At 43.1% G+C, this 27,148-nt stretch overlaps 1 protein-coding gene and 2 pseudogenes across 1 annotated transcript; 1 reads left to right on the forward strand and 2 right to left on the reverse strand.

Moving 5' to 3' along the window:
• Positions 1 to 7,979: 7,979 nt before the first annotated feature.
• Positions 7,980 to 11,223, reverse strand: LOC149356472 (BEN domain-containing protein 5-like; annotated as a pseudogene).
• A 374-nt stretch (positions 11,224 to 11,597) lies between these two features.
• LOC149356473 (uncharacterized) lies at positions 11,598 to 15,096 on the forward strand (annotated as a pseudogene).
• Positions 15,097 to 18,084: 2,988 nt separating this feature from the next.
• Positions 18,085 to 23,789, reverse strand: LOC149356474 (uncharacterized). Its single transcript, XM_089575363.1, has 5 exons — positions 23,723 to 23,789; positions 23,497 to 23,661; positions 22,728 to 22,874; positions 21,838 to 21,909; positions 18,085 to 18,263 (listed from the first exon to the last, which is right to left on the reverse strand). The coding sequence occupies exons 1-5, from the start codon at positions 23,787 to 23,789 to the stop codon at positions 18,124 to 18,126; spliced, it is 591 nt and encodes a 196-aa protein (XP_089431489.1). The 3' UTR covers positions 18,085 to 18,123.
• Between the last annotated feature and the right edge of the window lie 3,359 nt (positions 23,790 to 27,148).

Consider the following 27,148-nt stretch of genomic DNA (forward strand, 5'->3'; position numbering starts at 1 on the left):
GCCTGCATCGACATCCGGATGGATACCATCACATTTGATTATGAGGTGTTCAATTGTTTCCACAGATCTACCACACACTGCGCATGTGTCATCTTCTTCGTTAAATTTCTTTTTGTAGCTGCGCGTTCTAAGACACCCTGACCTAGCTTCAAAAAGTAGGGCACTGCCACTTGAGTTATCATAGAAAAATTCTTTCCTGATCTGCCTTTTCCAGTATCGATATAGTTCTACACTATGTTTCTTTTCCATTGAATTCATACAATTTTTAACTTCCGCGTTTTTAACCTGTCGTTTAATGCTCTTTCTTTCTCCGTCCTCATGACCTGCATACTTACTGGTTAGTTTTCTAGTTCTTTTCCACCACTGTGAGTCATCGCTCTTTCTGTATAAATATTTAAATACCTTAGCTGCCCACCTGTTATCGTCCAAGGGCGGCAGTAGCGCCATCTGTCTTCCACAACGAAATTAAACAAGACAAAAAAGGTTGGGCTGAGGCTTAGCTAAAGTGTTAAGCCTGGATATCTCGAAGCGAAAAGCTTCGTGGCGATGCTCGTGGTTTAGCTTAAGGTTTCATACATAGCGTTACAATTTGGGTATAGCTTTCTAGCTTTTCCAAAACTTGTTGTCTTAGGTATACAAAGCTTGTACAATCGTTATACAAGGCTATTAAAATCTCTTTATTTCTTCTTCTTCAATGGACACAATGTCTTGCACTTTTTGTATAGCCATAAAGGTGGTCCGGTGATCAGAGTAGTAGCAAGCAGCCGGCGCGCGACGTAGCCCGCGGCCTCTTTTATGGCCGCCGCCGCCGCTCACGCGTCCTCGCAACGCCTTGCGAAAGAACCTTCTCTTGGGATGGCGGCGGCGACCGACCGCGCGGCAGCGGCGAGGGGTAAACTTGTGGCGAGGAGGAGAAGTGGCGCCCTAGCGCGCGCCGCGGCGGCGCCGAGGGGTGGCTGACGCGAAGCACGGTGTTGATGAGCCTAGTAAAGCTTTTCGCTTCAAAACAGCTCAGGATATAAGCTGAATTGGATAAAGTCATTGGACGAAAAAAAGACGTCAAAAAATATTCTTTTAATGGCACAGCCTCGTTAAAATAGTTGTTTCTGCCATTTTTTCCGCTCAGTTGGCCGAAAATGTTCGAACCGCTTCAGTTGAAGCAGACGAAAAGGCCGGAAAGGCGTATTCAAAGGGCCCGCGCTCCTTGCAACGATCGCCTTGGCGCCTTCTGACGCTTTCCACTGCAGAAGACAGATGGCGCTACTGCCGCCCTTCAGCAAAAACTCGGTGTTTTGGGTTTCGGTTCGCCGATCTCGCCGCAGACGATTACGCTTTGGCATCATGCACGGCTAAACTAAGTAAGTACGGTTGTAAAACTTGCTACGATACAAAAGTTACCATAATACGCAAGCTCTGTGTGCAGTTTCATCGCAAACGAGCCAGGGGTTGAGGTAAGAAAAATTTTGAGTCTTTACGATAAAAACGCACACAAATACGAGCCCTTTCAGGATTTGGAATACGCGCCACGCCGGGCCTTCGCAAGGATACGGGAATATGGCGTGCAATGCGCTTCACCTCGAGCAAAACAATATATTCGTATTTGTCCCAGTAATAAGGCCCAAGGTTTCAAGACTGCGCAGCAATTCGGCCTTAAACTGCACCGCGCGATGAATCTATGCTCTATTAATTCGTGCTCTGGGCCCTCGATCATACCCCACTCATACCACTCCCTTACTTTCGTAAACAAACCCCCCGCGCGTCTTACGCAGTATGTTAACAGCTCACTGCGATGTAAAAACGCAACAGTTGCTTGTGCTGACGGTTTATGTTAGTGTTTTCAAACACAATTTCTGTATGAAATGTGTCTCACCTGCTGTCCAACACGAGAAAAGTCGCTCCTGCAGCACAGCAACGCCCACAATCACGTGCAAACAGTGCAGACGATGGTCGAAAAAAAAAAAAAACTTCCGAACATTTTCAATAAATTGCCTCTCCATATATACGTTAAAACATTGGCGTTGACGCATAATTATTTATAAAGAAGAAGTTTGCGTGCTTCAATTTAAGAACATTTATTTTCGCGTTTGCGTCCTCTGCCGTTTGATGAGAATACTCGACGCTTGCGTAGTTGTTACGTACTTCCTAAAACAAGTTTCTCTATGCACACGATTTCATAGTAAGAGAAGGTACAGGGTCGTCCACTCTTAGTTAGAATGCGCTAGCGCATGGTCGTGCTCTTTGGAGGGTCCCTGCGTCCGAAACGGCTGCGCATCGAAGCGAAGTGGCAGATGACGCGAAGCACCACGTCCAGGCACACCGCCACTTTGCTGCGATGAGCGACTGTGTCGCACGCGGTGGCCCTCTGAAGAGTGCGGTCGTGCGCTAGCGGGTTAGAGAAGTTCATTTTGTTCTGTGTTAACATTAAAAATACAAAACAGAACAGCTGAACTCAATGCTCTGCTAAGAGTGAACGACCCTGAAAATCTGTGGCATGATGCTGGGTGCAGGGGTCAAGTGGATGCAGCTTTGCAAAGATGCCACATTCTCGAACACGCTATGTGGCACTACCTTGTTGACAATTTTGTGGCAGAACATAATTATTTGCTGCAAATACCCTAGTAGCACGCTTTGTTGCCTCAGTGTGGCCACAACGTTAGCTTCTAACATTGCCTTAACGTGGCTAGCGTCCTCTTTTTGCCACGTTAATGCAACATACATAAGACAACGTTGAGATAATATTGATCCAATGTTACATCAACTTTCAGTCAATGCTAAAGCAACTTCTGGAGACAATATTAATGCAACATTGCTACAACACTTTCTTAATGTTCATACAACTTTTTATTTGCACACATGCAACATTCCCACGACAATGTTACTGTAATATTTCTGCAATGCTGTCATAATGTTTCAGAAACTTTCAGGCAGCATTTTAAATTACTGAAATATTTCAGCTATCAAAATAAAGTGATCTGAAAAGCTAAACAGTGTACAATGGTATCGTCATACCACAATGGTTACAGCAGCTTAAGGTCACAAGAATGAGTAATTGAGCATTACTCCTTGCTACACTGTAATGTGGTGCTTGCTATAGAATACAAATACTTACAAGACTGCACTGCACAACATTGTTTTTCCATACTTTCCAGACCGCTTACTCTAAATAAATCCTTAAATGTAAATTTCATCAGCTCTCTACCAGTGCTCCTATCGTTTAGATGCAACAAGCTTCCATGACATGGTTATTCTGACAATTAGACTGATTTATTTAAACAGACAGAAATCCAATTTAGAAAAAGGAAGCAGACTTATAATACACTCAACATTTACACAAACACATTGGCATAGCTTGAAAAATGCACCACGTGGGCTTACATTTTCACAGATATGATTTATTTAATTACTTTATAAAGAAACCTGCAACAAATCTAAAAAAAACAGCACACATGTGAGCTACTCAGGAACAAGAACCAGAGCTAATGTTCTAGACAGTTACTAGCCACATTACCATAGCATGAAAACGTGCACACATTTTTCAACTGGCATGTTATAAATACAAAACACTTCAGTAAACTATTTACATAACAATAGGACACCTTGAAAACATGCACCACCTGGACTTTGTATTTCCCAAATATAAGACATTCATTTTGTGCACAAAATTGCAATAAATAAACAAAGTAGCAGTGCAACCTAGTTGGCCATTCAGAAACAAGGGGCAGAGGTATTATGAACAGCAGAGTTAGTTGTTGGGCTGGTTAACATCACTGATTTAAGTTCATAGTTTTCCAGCCCTACGGAACACACACACACACACAAGTACATGAGCCGCCGCGGTGGTTCAGTGGTTATGGTGCTCGGCTACTGGCCTGTTAAGACACGGGTTCTATCCTGGCCGCGGTGGTTGCTTTTCGATGGAGGCAAAATGCTAGAGGCCCGCAAATGCAATCTGCACACAAGAGATCTAAAGAATGAGAACAGATTCCAAACTTGAAGAGCACTGCAGTGAGTGTACAGAGATTTTCAAGTGTGAAGATCCTTAGCAGAAGCAGACCACAAACCACATGTGAAGCGACAGAGACGCATCATATTAAAAAAGCTGGTCCACAATGTGTCAGCAATACTTCAATTGTATCATATAACGCAGAAATGATGTCTCTTTCATAGTTTTTATGATAAAGGTGTGATAAGTTTGTTTTTTTCCTGCTGCACTGGTCTAAGGGCATTTAAGCAGTGTCTGCGCGATTAACTAAATAGTTGTCATTGAGCGCTGTGTTTTATCCTTCTTCCCAACATCAGTAAAACGGCAAGTTGGTACATACTTGAAGAAAACAGCGCAGCAACAGGCACAAGAGAGAAGATGGGACAGGCGCTGACTAGCAACTGAAGGTTTATTGAAAAGGGACACAGAAAATATACTCACTTTACAACCAAGAGCGCGCATGAGCTGCACGAACAACACTGATAAAGCTATCAACTTCAGTCATGGTGGTCAAGATTCAACAGTTCACAGTGGTGGACAACCGTTGGTCCTTGTTCATGATTGTGAACTATTGTATCCAGACCACCATGACTGAAGTTGACAGGTTATCAATGTTGCTTGCGCAGCTCATGCGCACTCTTGGTTGTGAAGAGAGCATATTTTATGCGTTCCTTTTCAATAAACCTTCAGTTGCTAGTCAGCACCTGTCTCATCTTCTCTCTTGTCCCTGTTGCTGCGCTGTTTTCTTCAAGTATGCTTCATCCCTTCTTTGATCATGCACCGTTGCACTGGAAAACTACAAATTTAAAGTACTGTCAACATTTGCTTGAACAATTTAGCACGTCTAAAATATGCTTGTCTTCTGGTAGCCTCCAGCTGCTCACGATGGTGGTCTCTTCTAATTCATGATGTCACAAGCGAAGCTGCATCCTTGCAAAAAAAAAGGAAACCAAAAATTTTATAACATAAGCATCTTGGTGGGCACACATCTAATAACAAATCTTTTACACTCCTGAATGAACACAGACATTGAACAGCTCTGTACAAAGAATTTATGCCCAGTGACTTGACTCAAACCAAAATAGTGAGAAAAAAAACGCCCTTCCCTGGCACCGCGAGCATATTTTAACGGCCTGAGCAACAAACTGTTTTGAAAGTGGCTAAAAAATACGTTCATTACATAAAAGACATCAACTATTCATGCCACCTAAAATTCCTCAAAAGGAAGCTAATAATTTACAAAGAAAAATTCCCATTTCCGCACCTGACAGCGATCGCCAATGCTGCTGTCTCGCTTGAATCCTGCCTTACAAGCGGTCCATCTATGGGGACGGCCATTAAATTGCTTAAAACCACAAGGGCGTTTGTAGATGTAGGCAAAGCTGGCTGGAGGTGGTGGCATATCACTCCCTTTGTCTTCCCTCAATTGTGCCATGGCGGGTGGCCGACAGAGTAAACCAAGCGAAGAGGGCCGGCCCAGCCTAGAGTCTTTTTCAGCCTCACTGCTGTGCACAATTTGAAAGGCAAAGTTGCTAACGGCCGATTCTTCCTGGGCTACATAAGCTAGATCACAAACTTTTGTGGCATGATGCTGGGTGCAGGGGTCAAGTGGATGCAGCTAGCACAGGAAAGGGCTAATTTGGGGAATATGGGAGAGGCTCTCGCCCTGCAGTGAGTATAGTCCGGCTGATGATGATGAAGGATGATTGAATACCAATGAATATTTTACTTTTTTTTACCCTTGGCGAAAATCGCTGCACAGACCCATAAATGTTGGCTATAAGAGTATACATCTGATTGGGAATGGGAGGGCAAAGACTAAACTGCTGGCATGATGCAGCAGCGTCAGTCTCGAGTGAAAGAATAAATTCTGGTTCCTTGCTTACAATGCTGCTGGATTTATGCTATCTTCCAGTAGAATGCATGAGAACTGATTTAATGCCCTCGCACAAAGTGCAGACGTTAAGGAACATGCACAACATGTTCTTCCAGAGAACGAAAAATTCCAAAGTAGTGGTAATGACCATCGGTCATCACTGCTGGATCAGTATGCCTCTGCGTCTTTAGTAATTTTCTAGCACCCGTGGGCAACTCTGGATGGTATGGCTTCAGCACTTTAAGCAGGGAATGCAGGTGAGAAGTAGGCAATTGGCTATTAATTGCCCACACGCGCAAGTCGTGCTCTAGACATTGAGTAGCGGCACCAGACTCAAGTGTCATCCTATCTTCATAAACCACCAACTCATCATTGCCAGAAATCTGCGACAACTCTTACGTTGCACTTTCTATGCCAGAGATGTTGCTAGCAGTGCTACAATCCGACAAGTGAGAACTGCGGCTTTCAACTGCGTCCTCGGCTGGCGCTGATAAAAAAGATAAAATAACATTATGCAATGAAAAGGCATCTTGATACTGTTCTGCTACTGTTGCGCACAACCTGCTGCCATGACCATTATCAGGACTGACAAATGCCAAACAGTTTTCTAGTTCGTCGTGAACAGCCTCTGCTGTTCTTCGGCGTCGTTGCCGAATAGACACTTCGCTTAGCGAACACTTCATTCTCTTCATGATACAACAAATGTAGCCCTTTATCAAACTATCACGAAGGGCATGGGTAACATATATACGCTATGTAGCCCTTCATCAAACTATCACGAAAGGCATGGATAACATATATACACTACTGGCTTTGTGCCAAAACACAGGTCACAGCACAACAATGGAAGTCTAGAAATCACTCACCATTGAGGTCATTCTCTGGGCAAGCCTTCGTTGTTTCAGCTGAATTCCAGTGAAACCACAACGAAACACAGCAGCGCGGGCACGGCGACAGCAAAAAAAACTGTACTAGAAGAAGAAAAAACGTGAAGATCTATACCACGACTGCCGCTGACACGCAGGCTCTCGGATGAGCGCGCGTCGTAGGCTTGGCTAGATTGGCTCTCGGCGCGGCCGCGAGTAGCTGCGGTTTCGATTTGGATTTGTAATAGTGATCTCCATGGCCATTAGGCTGCGGGGCGTCAGTGAAACCAGAACTAAAGTTCTTCGGCAGTTTTAATTTTGTCTCGTGTTTAATTGAAAAACAAAGAATTACAACTGTTTAAAAATATTTTAGATAGAAATATATCTTTCTACCTTAGTGTCACAGAGAGCAAGTACACTTGCACTGCTCACCATTTGCATACAGACCACATGGAAACTTGCACTCGAAATAAAAATAAATAAATTAATTAATATTGTCATGGTGAGAAGTGATCTGGTACCGGCTTTTCTATTTCGGCTTCAGAAATAGCCCGACAGGGCAGACAATTAACCTATAGCATGAATGTTATAGCAATGTCATCGTATGCTGTTCAACATTTATTCATCATCCCAAGCAGCAGAATTTTATTGGCCCAAGCAAGGCAAATCATCAGTGGTCAACGCTTCCATGATTGGCAAAATGCTGGACACCAATCAAAATTTGTGCTTGGATGTGGTGACAAGCCAACCATTGGCCAATGTAAGGAAGGCCAAGCATGCCCAGGTGAAAACTTTCTGCTGGTTTCCTCCTGGTTTACTACTGGTTCCAGTAGTGCTGGTTTATTAGCACATTCCCAGCAGCTACTGGAATCAGCAGCTACTGGGACCCGTAGGTGATGGAACCAGTAGCTGAAACCAGTAGCTACTGGTTCCAGCAGAAGGTTGCAGGAAGTCGGCAGACCTGTTACTCGTCAATATGGAGAATGTGTCCAAGCGACAAGCTGGTGTCTGCACAAGCTCAAATGCATGTTCTGGTACACTTTTCAGCAAATTTCGAGCGAAGTGTGAAATCATGATTGCTATCTTGGTTGCACCATTCTAAGCAGTAAACCGGCTTATCGCGTGGCTTGGCATCTTTGTGCTACGCTGACAGTGCCCACATGGATCTTGCTCTAGCACAGTCATAGTTTTTCACATTTTAATCGGTTTGCGCAGCTCTGACTAATACAACCACCCCAAAAAAAATTTGCAGTTTTCAAAATTTCATCTGCTTGCGCAGCTTGGATTTCAACAGGTCTTGAATTTTTTCGGTCAAGATTCTTGTCAAGTTCTTTTCGGTTTCTTCAACATTGATAGACTTCTGTAATCCCCAGAGCTTGAGTGTTTATAAAAAGAGACAAAAGTCAATTTCAAGCATTACAAAAAAATACTAGTTGTTGCAGCAACGAGACTGCCAATTGTGCAGCCGGATCTTGGCAGTCAGCCACAAAAGCTACAACAATGGTCAGGAATGCACATGGCTTGTCAGCTTTACAAAAGCCACCAGGTCAAGTTGTCCTGTATTCCATAGGCCTCAGTGTTGTTTCTGTGCACCAGAATATTGTACGAACACAGCGGCCTGTGATGTAACACATTCAAATTTATCTGCATGCAGAGGCTTGAGGTGAAGAGGTATACATTTTTCGTAATTCCAGTGATACTAAGTACAACGACATCTGTGTTCACCTAATATATATAAACAGATCTTTGGCAACGTGCTATGCCAAAAGCTAGATCCCCCTACTGCATTTTTGTTCATGCTGCGAAAAGATAACTTATGGCATGCAACAGTACAGGCAACAGAAAGTGTTCATGCCAGCTGTACCTGAAACGACAAGAAGTTTCTCAGGCGTCAGGGGTTGTTTTGGGAGCGCTTCCAACGCTCTCTTCCTGGAGCAAGCTGTCCCAGTGACGCTCCTTGTAATTAGGACATCGTTTCCCCATATGGCTTGTGCAGTGTCTTTAACAACCAGCGTTGGTTTTTTGTTTTTAAGTATTTTTTCGGCACATATGCCGCTTATGACAATTCCTTTTGTCAAATGGAACTGTGAAAAGAGGAAAATAATGGAGGAATTTCAATAACACCTTGTTTGAGATCGTGAAAAAAAAGCACCCAAATAAATAAAAGAAGTACACTGTGATAGCAGATGCCTTCAACATGCATGAATTCAAGAACAGAAAATGCTGAGGATCAATAACTGTACCATAAGCAACAATGAAACATGAAAACTACTGCATGTTTCTTCTGGCAAGTGTACAGCAAAACTAAGAAACTGTTTGGCCAATGTCACTTCATACCATTATTAGGACAGAGTACATGAATAATAGGCGCTCCTTGCTATTGCAACACATAAAAAGGATGACTGTGTTCTGGCCATGCTGCTGTTCTTCTTTGCCTAACAGGCACGAACTCAAATTGCAAACTTGAGCATGCCTGGAAAGGCCCTTGCTTTTGTAACATAAAAATAGTAAACATACTACAGACAACAGGCTTTTGGAGTCAGTTGCATTATTTAAAATCCACTGAGTATGTATGTGCCAACAGAAAAAAATGGTAAGCATGAAAAGTAGCCAACTTATTTAACTTATTAGCATAGTATTACTCACGGAACCGTCTCCCATGTAGGTGAAATCTCCAGTTGGAGCTACAAGTGAGGGAAAAATAAGAATCCTTATCATGACATACACAAAACGAAGTATATAATGTTTGAGGTGACATCAGTGTACTGCTTACCTGGAGGTGTAAGGAGGTACTGCTGCTGCTGCTCTCTAGGGTTCAGAGTGTACTCCTCTGCTTCTGTAGCAGCAGATAGGCATGGTTCTGCACAACATTAAGCAATATTAAAATACGTGACCTGGGAGCATACATTGCTTTAAGTGAAAACAAATTTACTGTAAATGAAGACAGAACTGCTTCTTACAGGGAACACGTTCGCTGGGGGCCGTGTCGAGGACCTCCAATGGTGCTAAAGTTCGAAAGATATACTGATAACTGTAGCTCCAGTTTTGAAATGCAGGGAATTAGATGAAAAACCAAAGTACTTACGCCCAACCAAGTCTTCCATGGCAGCCGTCACAGAAGGTGCTGCAATAAAAACGGGTTGGGAGCAACAGTAAATGTTATGAACAGGTTTCATCCACGTCACAGTTTGCTGCCCGAAACCTCAAGCCTGTTAGATTTGCACACTTTGCACTCTGCAGCAAGTGCACCAGGTATAGCCAAACCTCTCATAGCACTTGCTTAGCACATACTATTGGGAAAGTCTGTTTGACAAAAAAAATGACTTCATGAAGAAGGGGGAAAGTTGCATCATGGCACCTGTGGTGCAACCGATGCACAGTTTCCAAATCATCACATGAAGTGCCAACGGGGAAACCAACCTGTAGTCATGCCTCGACTGCAACCCTTGTCTTGTTGTTTGACTGTACAGGAAAAACAATAATGAACAAATTTAAGAAAAGCGCATGAGCTGTCTTGTTGAAACATCTTACGGTCAGCAAAAATATTAGTGCAAAGCAAAAAGCATTCTTACGCGCAAAAATTTTGCTTTCCAGGCACCTTTGCCGGCCTGCAACTTGTGCTTTTAAAAACACGTTGTCTTCCTGCAGTTCCTGGGCGCGAGATTTCCACTAATCTCTTTCTTTCTCGAGCTCGCCTTCCTGCAGCTCCTGGGGACGTCCTTTCCAGGCTTCCTTCAGCTTTTTCATTTTGATCACCTCACTCTTGGCACACAGGTCATCACTGTCTGATGAGCTCAAAGAAGAATATCTTTTCCTTGGATGTAACTGCATTATGTAATGTTTAGGAGAGGTTTTGATGTCAGTACTTTTTTTTGTAACCCAAAGTAAACCAAAGAAACACAACCACCCTTACCTGGGCTCCAGATTTCTGCAGAGAGACTGCTTTTTTTGTGCGCGACTTCAAGATTTTTTTTTAAATCTCCTCATAAAGGACTTTCTTCGCGTTGCCTTTGTCGTTCTTTTGTCTCTGAAAGAATAGGAAAGCGCGGAAAAAAGTTTAAATGCGGCAATCCCGAAAGCTGCCATAAGAGTTTGCCAAAACAGCTAGTTGTGGCAACCTTTTTTTCAGCCTTTTTTTTTCGCTTGCGTCTCCTCGTCGTCGTCTGTTCCTTCTTGCAAGGAATCGCGTATCTTCGGGATTATTACCCTCTTTTCCCGCATTTTTTCGTGGGCGTTGTTTTCGCTCTCTGTAAGAAATGAGAATTTATGGATTGGCACTATAACATTACAGAGGACTGACACATACCTGCCAGCAACAAAACTTGAGTATTGTACAGTCCGCTGTTTGTGTCGTCAACAGGGTCCCGCCAATAAGCAGAATATACGGCGCGGTTGTCGTAGTCACTACTGTTTTTTGGTGCGAAGTCTTCAATGTCATGCACGGGAGTCACGTGCAGGCGATTGTCGCGGTCACTAAGAAAACGCACAACGGCGAACATGGTGCCCAGTACTGCACAAAGAAGGAAGTCTTGAAAAATCGCACAACGTGCACCAGACAGTACAAGCGCGCAACCACGCTACTCCCGAAAGCACAATAACAGCCCATAGTGGCCGTGTACCCGGCCGGCCCGGCGTCGCGGCTGATTCTGGCAGATTTCCGAACAAAATAACTAATAAGTAAATAATAATTCTTAGAAACAAATAATTATAAATATGACTAGCTTATTTTGACTGAACGCATAAGTATTAGTTAATCAAGCACTTATTTTGAAATTGATACGCGTCTATTGTGGGCAATATGTGCCCTTGGGTAGCCTGCAATCCAACCTCATCCAGTCCAATCCAAGACTTAAACTTTTATGGTGTGGGGAGCTGCCGGCAGTTCGAGCCAGCATTTGCATCGTGAGTTCAAGGTTTGCATAGAACTGCACTGGAGAGAGTATGGGCCGTAGGAAGGAATACCTCAACCCAGGCAGCGCCTCCTCCATCCCATATTCAACGAAAACTTATCTTCAGAGATCAGCCCGGCGCGCGCAGGACTCACATGCATCGCAGCAGGCCACCGACGTTACTCAACCACACAGCAGTGTCGCCGACCATGCGGAGGCTTCGATAACAACTCCACATAGTGACGCGCAGCGGGCGCAGCTGCCAACACAGACACAACTTATGCAGGATGCAGAGAGTACGGCTGAAGGCCACTTGCACGCTGGTTCGGCGGATGAAGTGATGTCAACGTCAACATGTGACGACCCACAGCCTCCCATCGACGCAGAAGTGCCGCAGGAAGATTGTAGCTTTTCTGCTGACGATTTGCTGGCATTGACGGCGAACTTTGTGTTGTAGTTTGGCCTTCCGTGGAAGGAAGTCGAAGCCCTCCAAAGGTTAATAATGCACGTGCTTGCTCGGCACGATATGCCAGCGACGAAATATCGCTTCAAAAAGAGTTTCGGGGCTGAAATTAAAGCTGCCCGTTTCCACTTCTACTGTGGAAACTGCATGAAACTTCTTGCCGAGACCACTGGCGATCTTGCCGATAGAAATGCAGTGCGAGTAACATGCTCTGTGTGCGGGCGTCACTACAGCGGCCAGCAGATGCTTCAGGATGGGCACTTTTTTATAACACTGCGCGTTGTGAAGTTGCTTTCATCTTTATTGTCTGAAAATGATATTTTTAGTGCGCTTTGTCAGCGACTTGATATCATAAAGGAGAGTTTGTCTGTCGAGAAGGAAGAGATGGCAGACATAATAGATGGCTCCCTCTACAGAGAGCTTAGGCACAAATTGGCATCCAGAAATGACCTCACCCTCACTATTAACACAGACGGAAGCCCGGTCTTCAAATCGTCAAAATTTTCTGTGTGGCCAATTCAGATGACAGTGAGTGAACTACCAGCACATATTAGACACAAAAATGTGCTTGTATCTGCACTCTGGTACGGCCAGACGCATCCTGACATGACACTGCTACTAAATACATTTGTGGAACAAATGGATGGTTTGTCAACCGACAGCATCACATGGACGGCAGGCAACGGAACTGTGCACTCAAAGGTAATTTTTTTCTGCTATTATAGAAACTGTTTGAACAGCAGAGCTTCAGACTATTCTGGTTTGTAAATGCTGCATTGAGATGGAGTGCATAGACTAACTGTAACTTGAAAGGGTGTGTTGCTGGGCTGGCTGGTTTCTTCATTCAGCAGAGAATCCACTGTTTTCGGAAACAGACACAGGGGAGAATGACACGCACAACTATTGATAGTTCAGCGCAGATAATGAGGGTGCAAGTTGAGCAGCTTGTTTTTCCTGCTAATTCAAGCCATTACCACTGCACCTGAGCAACTCTGTATGGTTTGAAGTTCTCATACAGTGCAATTCATAACGCTATTTGTGTAGAGTTTGATAATGTTGCCAGCCAATACATTTAGTGCGCAATCATATTGCAGTTGATTAAAGGCAGAGTACATAGACAGGATTGCAGCAAGAGTGACAAATCAGAAAAGTACATAAAATGTTCCGTTTGTATTTAAAGCGTGCCTTGATGTTGTTAGAGCACGTAGAATAATCTATAGCATTTGGTGCAAATTGGCTATCTTGTGATTTTGTTTAGCATGGAAATAGATGTTGTGCTTGCTTACGCAGGTATACTGCTTCAGCTGCTGTGCTGACGCACCTGCGCGGGCGGCCATGCAGCACTTGACCCAGTTCAATGGCTGCTACGGCTGTGGATGGTGTTTGCACCCTGGGGCATCTGTGGATGGTTAGTGAAGATAACAAAGCTAAGAATGCAGAGTCTGCTTTTTGATAAGACGTGTTGAGGCAGATTTTTGGCTTTTCTTTAAGAACCTTTCCTTTAAAGACCTACTTTAGTGTACAATGTATTTGGCCTTGCCACTTCTCAGCACTGGGGCAAAATTGTACCTTATTTGGAGCAGCAATATCATATTTCAAGATGTCTGCACATTGTCAGTTTTTAAAAAATGTATTGTAGAAGTGATTCTCAGAAATACTTCTGTGAAGAAATGTGCGAATATTTTGAAGCACTGAACTGTGCAAGACCTTTATAAAGTTAAAAATTTGTGTGGTTTTCATTTTTTTACTATGCCAAACAGGAACCGTCAAGTACCTCGTCAACACTGTTGTGCCTGACAGGACTGCTGAAGACACAATGACGACGATGATCGAGATGATCGACGACCTGTTCAGGGTGTAAAAGGCCTAACACCTTTACTTAATCTCTCACACTTTAATATAATCTGGGGCTTTACCCCAGATTATATGCACTGTATGTTGCTGGGTGTGTCGCGGCAGTTAACTGAGAACTGGCTCTCCGATGTAGGGGAGCAGCACTACATTGGAGCACCAGAAACAGTGGCAGCCATAGATGGGCGTTTGTGCGCTATAAAGCCACATGATTGTGTTCCACGTCTTCCGCGCTCAGTTTTGCTGAGGAAGTACTGGAAAGCCTCAGAGTGGCAACAGTGGCTTTTGTATTTTGCATTGCCATGTTTGGTAGGCATCCTTCTACGGCAATACCTTAAGCATTTTGCATTACTTGTTAAGGGTATTGCCCTTCTTCTGCAGGACACAGTGACCTTGGTTGACATAGCTGAAAGCACGAACTGCCTTGTAAAGTTTGTTGTAGATATGCAGTTTCTATATGGAGAAAAACAGATGACTTTTAATGTGCATCCGCTGTTGCACATTCCTCAGAGTGCTGTGCACCAAGGACCACTTTGAGCACATTCTTGTTTTGAATTTGAGTCCAACATTGGTCAACTTAAGCAGCTAGTCACATCAGCAAAAGGTGCCTCGCTGCAGATTGTAGAGCGCCTCATGATGGCCAGCAACTTCAGGAGTATGAAAGCCTTAGCTAGCCCTCGCACTTTGAAGTTTTTGGCAAAAGCTGGCCAATCAAATAGTAAAGGTGCTTTACTTCTCAGCAGGCCCCGAGCTGCGTCTGACCAGCTGCTTCGCCTTGTTCAAGACCAAGTTGGCAATATCATAAGTGGTCCTGTTGTGGAACATGACCGAGTTATTGTGTCTCCAGGTCTTGTGTTTCACAGTGAGCAATACTCAAGGCCAAACAAGACAAACCGCACAGCCTTGCAGACATACTTGGGAACCTGTCTAAAAATAAAGCACATTGTTCCTTCAAGGACATGACTGGCAATATAAGGATTTTTGTACTTTCGAATAAATTCTTGTCCCGTCGTGCATTCAGTACAGAGCACATAATGACATCTGAGGATGCGAATTCCCAAAAACTAGTGGAACTTTTTACTAATGTTACCCCATGCAACTATATAGAGTTCAATGGAAAGTTTTTTTTTGTAAGAATTTCTTTGAAAATGCTCTCTGTCGGTTGTTAATAGGACAGTGAGAGCAACTGTTTTCTACTTGAATTTTACTTTCATTTCTTCTTTCGCTGTTTGTTCTGCACCAGAAATGATATCACCTCTTGGAAATTGCTTGCAGTACGTTTTTGACCAACTGCGGTTGATTTGTGGGTCCTACGCTTGGCATATGCAGGCATTCTGTAACATCATAGCCCATAACATGATTTGAAGTCTGGTCTGATAACAGCCAGAAATGCATCCACTTCTAAAAATATGGAATTGATGCTACCACAGTGTCTATACTTCCACTAATATAACTTTTTATCTCTACAAAAATACTTTGCTGTTGTTGTTTTGCTTGGACTTAAATGTCCCAGAGTCACATGGCCTGTAATGAACATCTTTGTGGAGAACTCCACATTAATTTTCACCACCTTGGGCATGCGTTCACAATGCACAGTACATCTGTTCTTGCATTTCGCCTCCATCAAACCCATTTCCTCGGGCATAGCAGTCGAGCGATCTAAACAATGAGCCACTGAATTGGAGAAAATGCATCTGCTGTTGTATTATATTGAATCCTGGCTATAACAGCCTCATTTCGGTGGAAAGAAAATGTGGAAATGCCTGTGCATTTTTTTTTTCATTTTCATTGGTGCGTGTTAGCACTGGACGGTCAAAATTCATCTGGAAGTGTATTCTTCCAATTCCTTTTTTGCTTTTTTTCTTCTCAGTTGTTTTGCTGTATTCAAGTCTGTAATGATTTCAGCTGAGCAGAGCAATTTATGCAGCATCAGTTGTGTGTAGGTCGCATTACCATAAATGCCTCTCCTGTTATGTCTGGTAAATTCTGGTCATGGAATAGCACTGTGTTTTTTCACACTCAGGTGCAGTGTAATTTACTTGTGCAAGTATTTTCAAATGCTGCCTTATTCAGAATAATTTGCTTAGCTCCAAGTTGCTAAAACTCGTCTTTTAATCTTCTAGCCACTCACGGACCTCTACTCTATATGGCTGACAGCCAGATGTTCCAAGAGTCACTAGTAAGACGCTGTTGCCACTCTGCAGAGTTGCTACTTTAGGACCAAGTGATTGTTTCTTTGTGCCTTGTTTCTGCTCAGTTCTTCTTTTATTATGATAGTTATATGCATCAATGCATGCTTTTTGTATTCATCATTGTGTCGACATATATAGGTTGTATAATGTACCAATACTTTTTTAGAGGAAATTAGCAATGACATTTTCAGTGTGCATAAAATTTCTGCTGTCAATTTTTGAGTGCCTCTCGAATCGACAATAAATTGCATGCATGTGAATTGTGTGCAAAGCTTGACATTTCACATTATCTATGCTCAGCTTCAGTTTGGCCTCCAGAGGTAATACTTTTTTTGTGCATAAATGTGTGCAGTAGAAGTTCTAATATGCACATTTCCAAACATTGTTCTTGAGTTGTATTTCACCATGCCACATCCCATCCTGAATAAAGCGCACAGAGTTCAAAACAGTAGGTCCTTAGCTAGAAACAGCAGATCCAAACACCAAGAGTGAATAGTTTGACTAGTTAACTCATTGCTTGTTTACATTAAAAAAAACAGTGAAAATGAGACAAGAACTTAAGACGTACCTCCGAAGAATTGACCCGGGCTATTGTGCCATCATTCTTGCGCTGTTTTTTTTCTTGAAAAATCTAAGCTAGTTTACTTCCTTCTGTTACCAACAGTAAAATGAAAACCAGTAAGTCATCAAATGGGACCATTAGAGTCCAAACACAAAACCATTGAGTGCACTGCTGGTTCCAGCAGCATCTGAGGAGGAAACCAGTGAGTGTTCTGCTGGGACCATTACAGCCAGCAGGCTGCCTGCTGGGACCAGCAGAAAACCAGTGAGCACCTTGCTGGTACCAGTAGAGAACCATCAGAGGACCTGCTGGTTCCAACTGAACCAGCAGGAAACCAGCAAGTTGCTTGCTGGTTCCATCAGAACCAGCAGGAAACCAGCAAAAAATTTTCACCTGGGTGAACAATCATTGGAAATTCCCTGGGCCATCACAGGGCCTGTACTCTAACACCATGTTGAATCCAAGCAGTTTCTTTGTTTGTAGGCCAATCATGTTGGCCAATTAATATTCTAGCTTTTTCCTAGCACCTTCTTTTTTCAGTACCTGCAGCTGCTTCTAGCCCTCCCTGGTCCATTCTGTGAGGTATTCTGCAAGCAGTTTGGGGCCACCACTTGCCAAACATCTCAAACATATACAATCCCTTCTAGGAGATGATGGTATCAAAAAACACCATTATCGCCACTTGGCAGCATGGTGTAAAATGCAACAGTACAGCAGCTGATTGCATTGCTGCAAAAGACTTCTGCAAAGAAAGGTGCAAAGTACTATATTGGACCAGGCATCTAAAAATTGCACATTTTTGTAAATCTGCCAGTCTGTACGCATCTTTTTTGCTCCACATTTACAGCAATATTCAAATGTGGTGAGGCACCGTGAATTCAATAACTGTTGGAACACTTTGCAAATGCATTTTTTTATGCTGTTAATCTTATCTACAGTTGCATATTTTATTCTCACTGCTGCACTGAATGAGAGAAATCTGCAGCGACTTGGGCAAACAGCAACAGACAAATCACGAGGTAATCTCGATGAAGGATGTTTTTCAGATAAACTGGAAAAAAAGAGCCCGGAAAATGCTGTAGTAAAAATTTCTGCCATATAATATTAACAAACCTTGGGTTCAAAAGGGACTAACAACATCAAAAGGCAGAAAAAAACCATTGTTCATTGAACAGCCCTGCACTCGGGCAGTAGATATCGACGTTCCAGAAGCAAGCAGACTCGCTGCAATGCTCCATGAACGAGTGAGGCATAACCACCTAGTCCTAGATTTGCAATTGATTAGCTTGTATAGCTGCAATAATGTTCCCATGCTTTACGTTCTGCACATCTATCCGGAATATTGTTTTGTACTCTACAGACAACAGATGAGCACTACTATATACACAGCCAAAATCAGGTAGTACGTTTACTTCATGCATTTATTTGTATACACAGAATATTTAAGTGCTGGATGCAGCCATTAAGGCTGCATGACGCCTTGCAGTCCGGCCCCCTTCCTGGTCCCCCGCGAACATCAGCCACCTCTTCGTGGCATCTGCGACACATGCTTCTGTGGTGTCAAACAATCTGCGTGTTGCACCTGCCAAAACAGAGTACATGCACACCAATGCCATAAAATTAACAAATACGCACACCAAAACAAATCAGCAATAAATGAACTTTCAGAAGAAACAGACACACTGCAAATTGTATGAAATGCTTCACTAAAGAAAAAGCTAAGAACACAAACTGTGGCTGCAGGACAAGCTGAACTGTTATTGTTCATGCAAAGCACTGAAAGAAAAATCAGTGTGTCAGTACAGGCCTCTGCACAAAATTAATTGTGATACTGTATAAACTCATGAAAGGGGTGCACTTTTTTTTTAATTTGGGCTGTGAATTTGGAAGGTGTGGTCCAGACATGAATTTGAAAAGATAACGTATAACCATGTTTTTTAACTATGTAGTTCAAAACGAGGGGCACCCCATTTATGGCTGCAGCCCTTATACGAGATTATATGGTAATTAGAATTCCATGGGGTTGGATTTGCTGATGCCATATATACACACCATGCCTTTACCGCCGCGTTAAGCAGTGTAGCCATTATCGCAAGAGATGAGTGCATGTGCTGTACATTCTGAAAAATTTGCTGTCAATGCACGCTCTAAATGTCTGCACCACCATGTACTTCGACATTTCTGGTAAAGCTAGGAGGCTCTGCATACACAATGATTTGTCTTTTACTAATTAATGCCACTAAACCAATAAGCAGGTATTTCAACATGGAGATACATTTGCTGTCACAACACTGAAACAGATATCTGAGGTAGGTTAGCCAGCATGTTGCAGAAATGGAAATGAAAGAAGAGTTCGAAAAGCCTGAACACACAACTGCTACATCTTCAGAGCCTTTTTCCACTTCATTCTTCTGTCAACATTATGTCGATGTACAACACATTTATGCACCTGCCATGAAAATTAGAAATAAAAATAATATTGACTGCAACCCATTTCCAAATTTTTCTGAGAAATTTTATCAGAGTATGCATGAAAGTTACATTATTTCCAGCCTCAGCTGTTGGGTCGAAAGTTCTAAAGCTCACTTTCAATGCAAAATTCAGCAATACCTTCGGCAGCATGCAGTGCTGCATGTTTGAGACATGTCGTTTTGTCTCTACACTGGCAGCATCTACAGTTTGATCAAGGTATATAATCTTGTTTCAAGCGCATTCATCCTCTACACCCCCGCCACACAGTAGCTGGCTCTGGCCTCACATTGACGTGCAGCGTCCCAAGCACTACACTTCCTCTCTGCTGCAAGCATTGCTGCCTGGGAGTGATATTTCTGCTCGATTCCAGTTTTGGCTACGTGACGAGCTAAGTCTTCGCGAACTAAGCACTTTCATTTGTGACCTTATGCTCACCGAAACGCTCATATAGTCTAGAGAGCCCTGTACCTGCATGGAGCCTTAAGTAGTCACTGCAGGGTTTTCCCAGTGGTAGAGACGAAAAGGCTCACACTTGCACATGCCTGACCTTCTCCCCACGCCTTCCTTTGTGCCTATCCCTTACCTACGCTCAATGTTGATGACTGGCTAAGCCTAACTGAGGTTTGATTTATGGGGTTTAACGTCCCAAAGCGACTAAGGCTATGAGAGACGCCGTAGTGGAGGGCTCCGGAAATTTCGACCACCTGGGGTTCTTTAACGTGCACTGACATCGCACAGTACACGGGCCTCTAGAATTTCTCCTCCAAAGAAATTCAACCGCTGCGGCCGGGACCAAACCCGCGTCTTTCGGGTCAGCAGCCGAGCAGCCTTACTGAGGAATGCTGCACATAGCTCTTAAGGTAGTAGTACCTAGTAGTAGTTGGGCTGTACACTCCCACCACTGCACACTATTCCAGTTTATGGACGGCATTACTTACCAAGAAGCAGGCTCAGAATGTTGCTGAGGCTCTTAAAGCTATGCTTTAGGCCCCTGGACCCTGCCCAGCTGCACTGCAGGGCAACAGGCTTGCTTACTGTTGCCTTCAAAATTCGCCGCACAGCAGCCTTTGCATCTGTGCCCCCTTTTAATGCAAAATATGAGACCTGGAAAAAGAAAAAGGCTGCACAGAAGTTCAAGCACATTACGCTCATGTAGACGTGCTGGCCCTGTCAAGTGCCTCAACCGCAGAAAGGGTTATGTGCATAGATTTTTCTAAGTTTACACTGTTGAAATGTATGCGTGTTTAGTCTATCTTCAGGTACAGCTCTGGTATACCAGTTAAAGGACTATAGACATCTTTTGCTTGAGTGTTTTCTTTCAGCTGATACCTTAGAGCTTAATATACATGGATCAGCACGTGTATTCACATATACGACCATTATATAAATTGCAATTGCATTTCTTCTCGATGCTGTTTTGGTTTCACAACCAAATGACGGCTGTGAAATGTATTTGGCCGTCAGGTCACATGAGGTGTGAAAAAAGTGGCAATATAACTACTGATATGCCATTTGTTGTCGTCCCAGCTCTCGAAGCAGACTGGTTTAGGTGTTGTAGTCAATTAAAACTATGTATCAGCGTTAATATTGCAGGTTTCTTCTTCATGCCTCGAGCAACCTATAAGTCCACCAAGCATCAAAGCCATCGTTCAATTGATGAAACCAAAAGAGCATGACCGCATGAGAAACCAAAATATACCATTCATGTATTTTAACGTCTAACGAATCATTTGAAAGAACAAAACGCAACTAAAATGAGGTGGCTATAGTCTTTTAACAATACTTGAAATAAATAGCTGAGGTTTGTATAATAAAGTGTCTGCAGCGACGAACAAGCTTTCCTTAGCTTCAATTTTTTTCCCTGAAATTTAATTAGTGCTCACATTGCCTCCGACATAAAAGCTCTTTGCGGAGTTCGGTTCCCACATGAATATATATACGCTAGATCTCTCAAGTAAAATGCTCTAAAGGACTAACTACATACCAAAGACTGCATGTGCTGCTCATCTTGCAGATAAGCGTCAAAAGAAATCAGTGCCTCCAGCGACACTACCGGCAAACCAGGGCAGTCTGCTGGCAGCCTTACAGCAGCTTGAACTGATCTGCTGCGTTGCTCTTTATGCAGGTCATTTACCGTCACGAGGACGTCGGCAAGTTTTTTCATAACTTCTTTTTCAAAGCCTAGAAAGTGTAAAGGAGAGACATGTTTAAGCACTTCTCTTTTTAAGAGCATCTGTGAGCAACGTAAGTAAAGAAAACTAATCTGTCGACACTTCACATCTCGAGCATCTTCATTGCTGCGATTCGCATTGCTACCAGTGAATTTCACTCAGTGTAGTTGTGAACATCTAAAGACGCTGTGCCATACTACTACCCTCTCAATAAGCCATGCAAGCTACTCAGAGTTGTCATCACCGCATTTTGCATGTACAGCCAATATATTTTTGACAGCATTGCGACATGATTTATTCCACTTAAAAAGGGCTGTTCATGAAGTTTTTTTTTTTCTGGAAAGATTGAAGAGGTATTAGGTGATACAACCTTTCCTGTAACTTTGAAAAATGAACTCGAGATCCGACATCTTTATCAGGAACACAAAACAAATCGAAACCATTAAACCACGACACAGATGTATTTACATTATGATTTAACTGTAAATTGAAATATATGCTTGCTGTTCTTACAGATCTGACGTCGGTGAAGGTTTTGAACTGCGTCCAAAATTGCCTGCAATGTCGCGGGTTGGCTTGCTTCCACTGCAAATAAAACAGTATCCTAGTGTAAGCATTATTCTCGTCCCACAAAATCCTCACATAATGAAAGGGCCCTTTGATCACTTTCTCATCGAAATCTGGTCATGCTATGGTTGTTGCGAGGCAACACCCAAGGAATGCACTCCCATTAAAATTTGCCAAACTTCTCGGCCCTGCCGTTGAATACGCACATTGTCAGCCCATGAAAGAAGCCAATGGTCATTGAAACAAAGTAAAGCATACGGGAAGTTTTGTCTTTCCATTGCTGTGTTCATCAGTCTACAACTAGTTGTGCAATTTTCCTTTACATAGAAAAGATTTCAACAAAACAGAGGAGAAGGCAATCACTTCTCCAGCCTTCTACTTTTATGCATATCTGGACAACTACTGCAGCGACAGGCAGAGCACCGTACGAGATATGCTGAGGTCATAGGTCCAGATCTCACCAGCATTATGTCGTTTTCTTCTGCTCTTTGCTCCATATATCTCCCATCTTTGAAATGGTTATGCTAATAATTTCTCATCAATTGAAACCATCATAAGATTGGTCCCCTATGCTTCTCTCGGTTGCAAACACTGTCAGCTGGTTTCAAACACCCCGGTACCCTTGTCTGCTAGCAGCCCTCTCTATGTACAACTGAAGTTAAGCTTCTCAAAGTCTGCTTGGTTGCTCACTGGAATAGAAATTGCTAAATAGAGATTTCATAAATACTGAGGTGTGGTTTTAGAGTGCCAAGACAAAGAGGTTAATCACACTGAACATAATTTTTTTATAGATTAAGCAATTTCTCATTCTTTAAAATAACAGTAGCATAACATACTTTGCTGTGGTGCTGCTGTTTCTGCTGCTGGTGGTGGAGACACCGCAGGCAGCTGCTGACCTAGGGTTTCTGACAGCCGAGGTATTGCAGCCTCGCTGGTCTCTGTCCTGGACACTGGAACCGGGAGGAGTTCTGGTTCCCTGCAGGCTGTTACAAAATACAACTACATGAAATGCTTTCCATGAGAGCTGCTCGTAATAATCCTGTCAGCTCCATACGAATTTAAAGTGTTGATACTCAAGTACTATAGATCACAGTCAAGGAAGCAGTGAATGGACTTCTCATGGTTCCCCTAATAGCACCTATGTATGTCTTTTAAAAGTCGGTACAGAAACAACAGGTAAACTTTGGCATAAAACTATTCTTACAGTTTAAATTAAAGTATGATTCACCCACTGAATGCACAGTTTTTACTTGTTATATTCACAGTGCATTTTAAATCTGGTTGCCAATTTCTAGTAGCCCTCCCTACCTGTCAGTTCACGACAATGAGCCTGCGACTGGGTTGGCATTGGGCTCAACGACTGCCGCACATGTGGTCTCGCAGAAGGTGGCGGTGTTGGCGGCGGTGGCAGCCTGCGAACTGTTTTTCATATATAAGAAGGCCTAGGGGAGTGAAATACTGAGAATTTCTGAAAATTAAACAATAAACGCTGCAAACATGCATGCAGGAAAACTGCAAAAATAACATGGGCAAAAAGTAGTGAACAGTTGAAGTCAGCTCTTGAATATACCATTTAGAATGAAGACACTACTAGGGGTTGGGTACCTTTTAGCTGGTGGGGCGGCTCCACCACCAGGCCCTCTTCATTTGAGCTTGACAGCAAGCGCCGCTTCCGAACTTTCCGAGATTGCCTCACATGATCAGTGTCAGAGTCGAGGTTTGATGTGTTTTCGGCATCAGTCAGTCTGTCCAGTGCCTCCTTGAGGGCATCTAAATGGGCGTACAAACCTCAGTCAGCAGTTAATATTATTTCGCTAAGAATAAACATTACCTTTTGTGGCCACGACTCTAACTTCATGGAGGCTCCATTTTTCATCAATCAGCTTCCTTGAGGTCATTGCCTTGATGGCATCCAATTTTGTTTTAGCCGGAGGCCAATAAGCAAATGCTGATGTTGCATCATTCAAAAGCCATGACGATGGGACAACATATGTGCTCTTGTCACTTAAAAACTCAACCAAATGATACCTGGGGGGAAACAGAATTAATATTAGATATAACAAAATTGAGAAAAGCTGCAGTTTTCCTTTGCAAGCAAGTTTTCGTTACATGCAGTTTTCAAGTGAAATCTTGGAAGGACTGTGCAGAAGAGAAACCAGAACAAAAAGATTAGATGAAATGGCTCGGCAAATGTTCACAGTATACCCCCGTTACTCGGAAGTCTGAAACATGGAGACAATTCGTGATTACATTGACAACAGACGTTTAAAGGGAGACCCTGGTCTTTAAAAAAAAATTTGATTAATGAAGTCAGGTATGCAATCTTCACGGAACATGTATTTTGCCACGCTGATTCGAAATATGTAAAGTATGTAAAACAAGCCCTTGTGCACTTATGCAATATGTTAAGTAAATTTCTTGGATTTTTCAAAAAAGTTTGCAGCAGGGAGCTTGCTAAATGTGCGCCATTGGTTTGCCTTGACATCAAGGAATGAAATAAGGGTAAAATTATCCTGCTGTCTATCATAGAACTTGAGTTAAGGTTTCTAAGCTGCCACTCCAGAAACCAGTATACCAACTTTCCTTGCCATTCCTGAAGCGGCAACTTCAAATCTCCATAACTCAACTTCTATAACAGACAGGATGATAATTTTGCCCTTACTGCACTCCTCAATGTCAAGACAAACCAATGTCATGCATTTCAGCAAGTTCTTTGCAGGGAAATTTATTTAAATGGTCTCTCCAAATATCTTGCATAAAATATTGCACAAGCACACAAGGACTTCTTTCACATGAAACTAAATTACATATTTAGAATCAGCACACAAAAATACATGTCCCTTGAAAGTTTCATAATTTTGAGTTCATTAATAAAAAATTTTTTTTTTTCAAAGACTAGGGTCCTCCTTTAGCTGTAGAAAATATGGCACAAGCTGGCTCAAAACATATGAAAAAGTGGAAAGAAAGCTAGCCTCTTTCCAAATGTGAGGACCATACCCTTGCAGGCGATGAAAGAAGACGCATGAGGCAAGAGCTGCTGACAAAGCCCACGACCAGCATAACAAGAAACGGTGGAAGAATTGCATGGATGGTTGTACAGGCTTTCAACATGCTCAAGCTCTTGACCTATAACAATAACCTCAGATTCACACTGCAAAAAGTTACAGATGCCTATGATACGACCATCTTTCAAAAGTGCAAATCTGTCAGGCCCTGCAGTCGTTAAATCTGAATTAGCAAAGCTTGCCTTTCGGAACTGTGCTTTACACTGAATTCCACAAGTCGGGTCATCAGAATGACAAGATGACAGAACTATTCGGCAGGTTTTGGTTGTGATGGCTGCTGGCAACTTTGTAGGGGAGAGGTTGTGAATTTCCTCAACCCGTTTGGCAAGCTGTTCAAGAGGCTTTCTGCCTGTCCGCACAAGTCGCTTTACCTTTTGCAGGTAATTTTCAAAAGGGAAGGCACTAAATGTGTCCAGTGGACCAAAATGCAGGCTATCGCTAGGCAAATAGACCAGGTTGTGAATACTGTACACAGGAAACTCAGTGCCATACAGTGAGATTCCACATTCCACAAAACAGTGCATTAACTGTTCTGCATACTGAGTATGACACCGTAGAGAGGGACACAGGAGGAGAGCCACCGCTACATGAAGGGTCAAAAAGTGCTCATACAGCTCTGCAGGCAGAATGTCTTTCAGCACAAGTGGGCCAGCATAGAGAACAAAAAAACGAAATTCTGTAGCTTTCCACCGGTTAACTTCATCTACACCTCGACATTTTCTGGGAAGTCTTTTCGAATTTCACACCTCAGTGCATGAAGGTGAGCAGAGAACCTTTCCACGCGAGCTGAATTCAATCGCAAAGACAGGTCTCCTTTCAGCCAAATTAGCATCAGTCTTCTTGTGACACCTAAACATGCAAGACGCATATAATCAAGCGAAAAAGCTGTCACCATTCCCACTTCAAGTGCCATAAAAGGAGAGTGGCCTTTGTGGTGGTCTTCGTCTTCCTGCTGTGCAAAGGCAGAGTCAGTACGACGAGGTGCCCTAGTGTTTGGAAACGTCATGCGCCCACGAAAAACACCCTCCGACGTGCACTTCTCACACCCTGACCTAGCATTGTGAGCTTTAGTTGCCTTCAGAAATGCTCTGGCAGGGGCATCACATATAAATGCTCTCAGAGAGACATTATAGTGCATGCTGCTGTGCCATATTCCTGTGCTGAGGACCTCGGACAGTTCCTCCACGAATGGCTGGACAAATTCATTTAGCAAAGCCTTACTGACGCCACAAAATGCCCCAACCAAACAAACGCTGTCATCCCTGCGGTGTAGCGGATGATGCAGCACCACAAGAATGCACCAAAACTCCTTTCCACTCCTTTTGAACAGTGGAAGGCCATCAACATTAAAGCTGATTTGGCAAGCAACACTCGGTAGTGGCTGCATTCGGTCGAGTAGAGTGGAAACGCTCCTTTTCAAGCCGAAATGAAAGTACTGCCCATTGCTCAAACGATCTATGTCTACAACGGATGGCGTGGCAAGAAGTGCCCGTGCAGAGCCTGGCAACTGTGGCAATTTAGATTTCAGAATTTGCAGCAGGCTGTCAATGCTTGCATGCGCTATGTAGTTCTCTACAGCCCACCTCCTCAGAGAAGAGACAATATCTTCAGGTTGACTGTCAGCGTCGACAGCTACCTCTTCATGTTGACTGTCAGTGTCGACAGCTACCCCGTTATCATCAGATGAGGACAAACTGTGACCTGGGCTATGTGCCTGATCTTGAAAGTTCCGCAGTTCATTGGACACACCTTCTGATACTAGAATTTGAGCTTCCTCTGTGTGCTCTTCTGGCTGTACATGAGATTTGCTAGCAGGACCGGGTTTGGCAAACTTATCAATACGAGATATGTTTGCTTCAGCTTCTGCATTAAATATCCCTCCTTTCCCTTTTCCGTGACAGTTCTGCATCAGAACACCTAATCATATTGCTTCTCGATACTAGCTATATGCGATTAGCTAGCTGCTATGCACCACTACTGAATTTCGAAATTCACCTTTCACGAGGAGCTGGCTTCCAGTTCTCGAGATTCATCCTGGAAACACAGAAAAGTGCCACAAAAAATTATAACGCACAATTAGAAGAAAGAGTTCACACTCTGCACTTCAGATAGTGTACAACATACCACGTTCTGACCAAGAGATGGCCAGGTCAGTGTTGACATCCTTCTGGCATTAAAACATTTCAGCAAGA

This window comes from Amblyomma mixtum, chromosome 3 (genome assembly GCF_055824585.1).
Source record: "Amblyomma mixtum isolate Tamu chromosome 3, ASM5582458v1, whole genome shotgun sequence".
NCBI lineage: Eukaryota > Metazoa > Arthropoda > Arachnida > Ixodida > Ixodidae > Amblyomma > Amblyomma mixtum.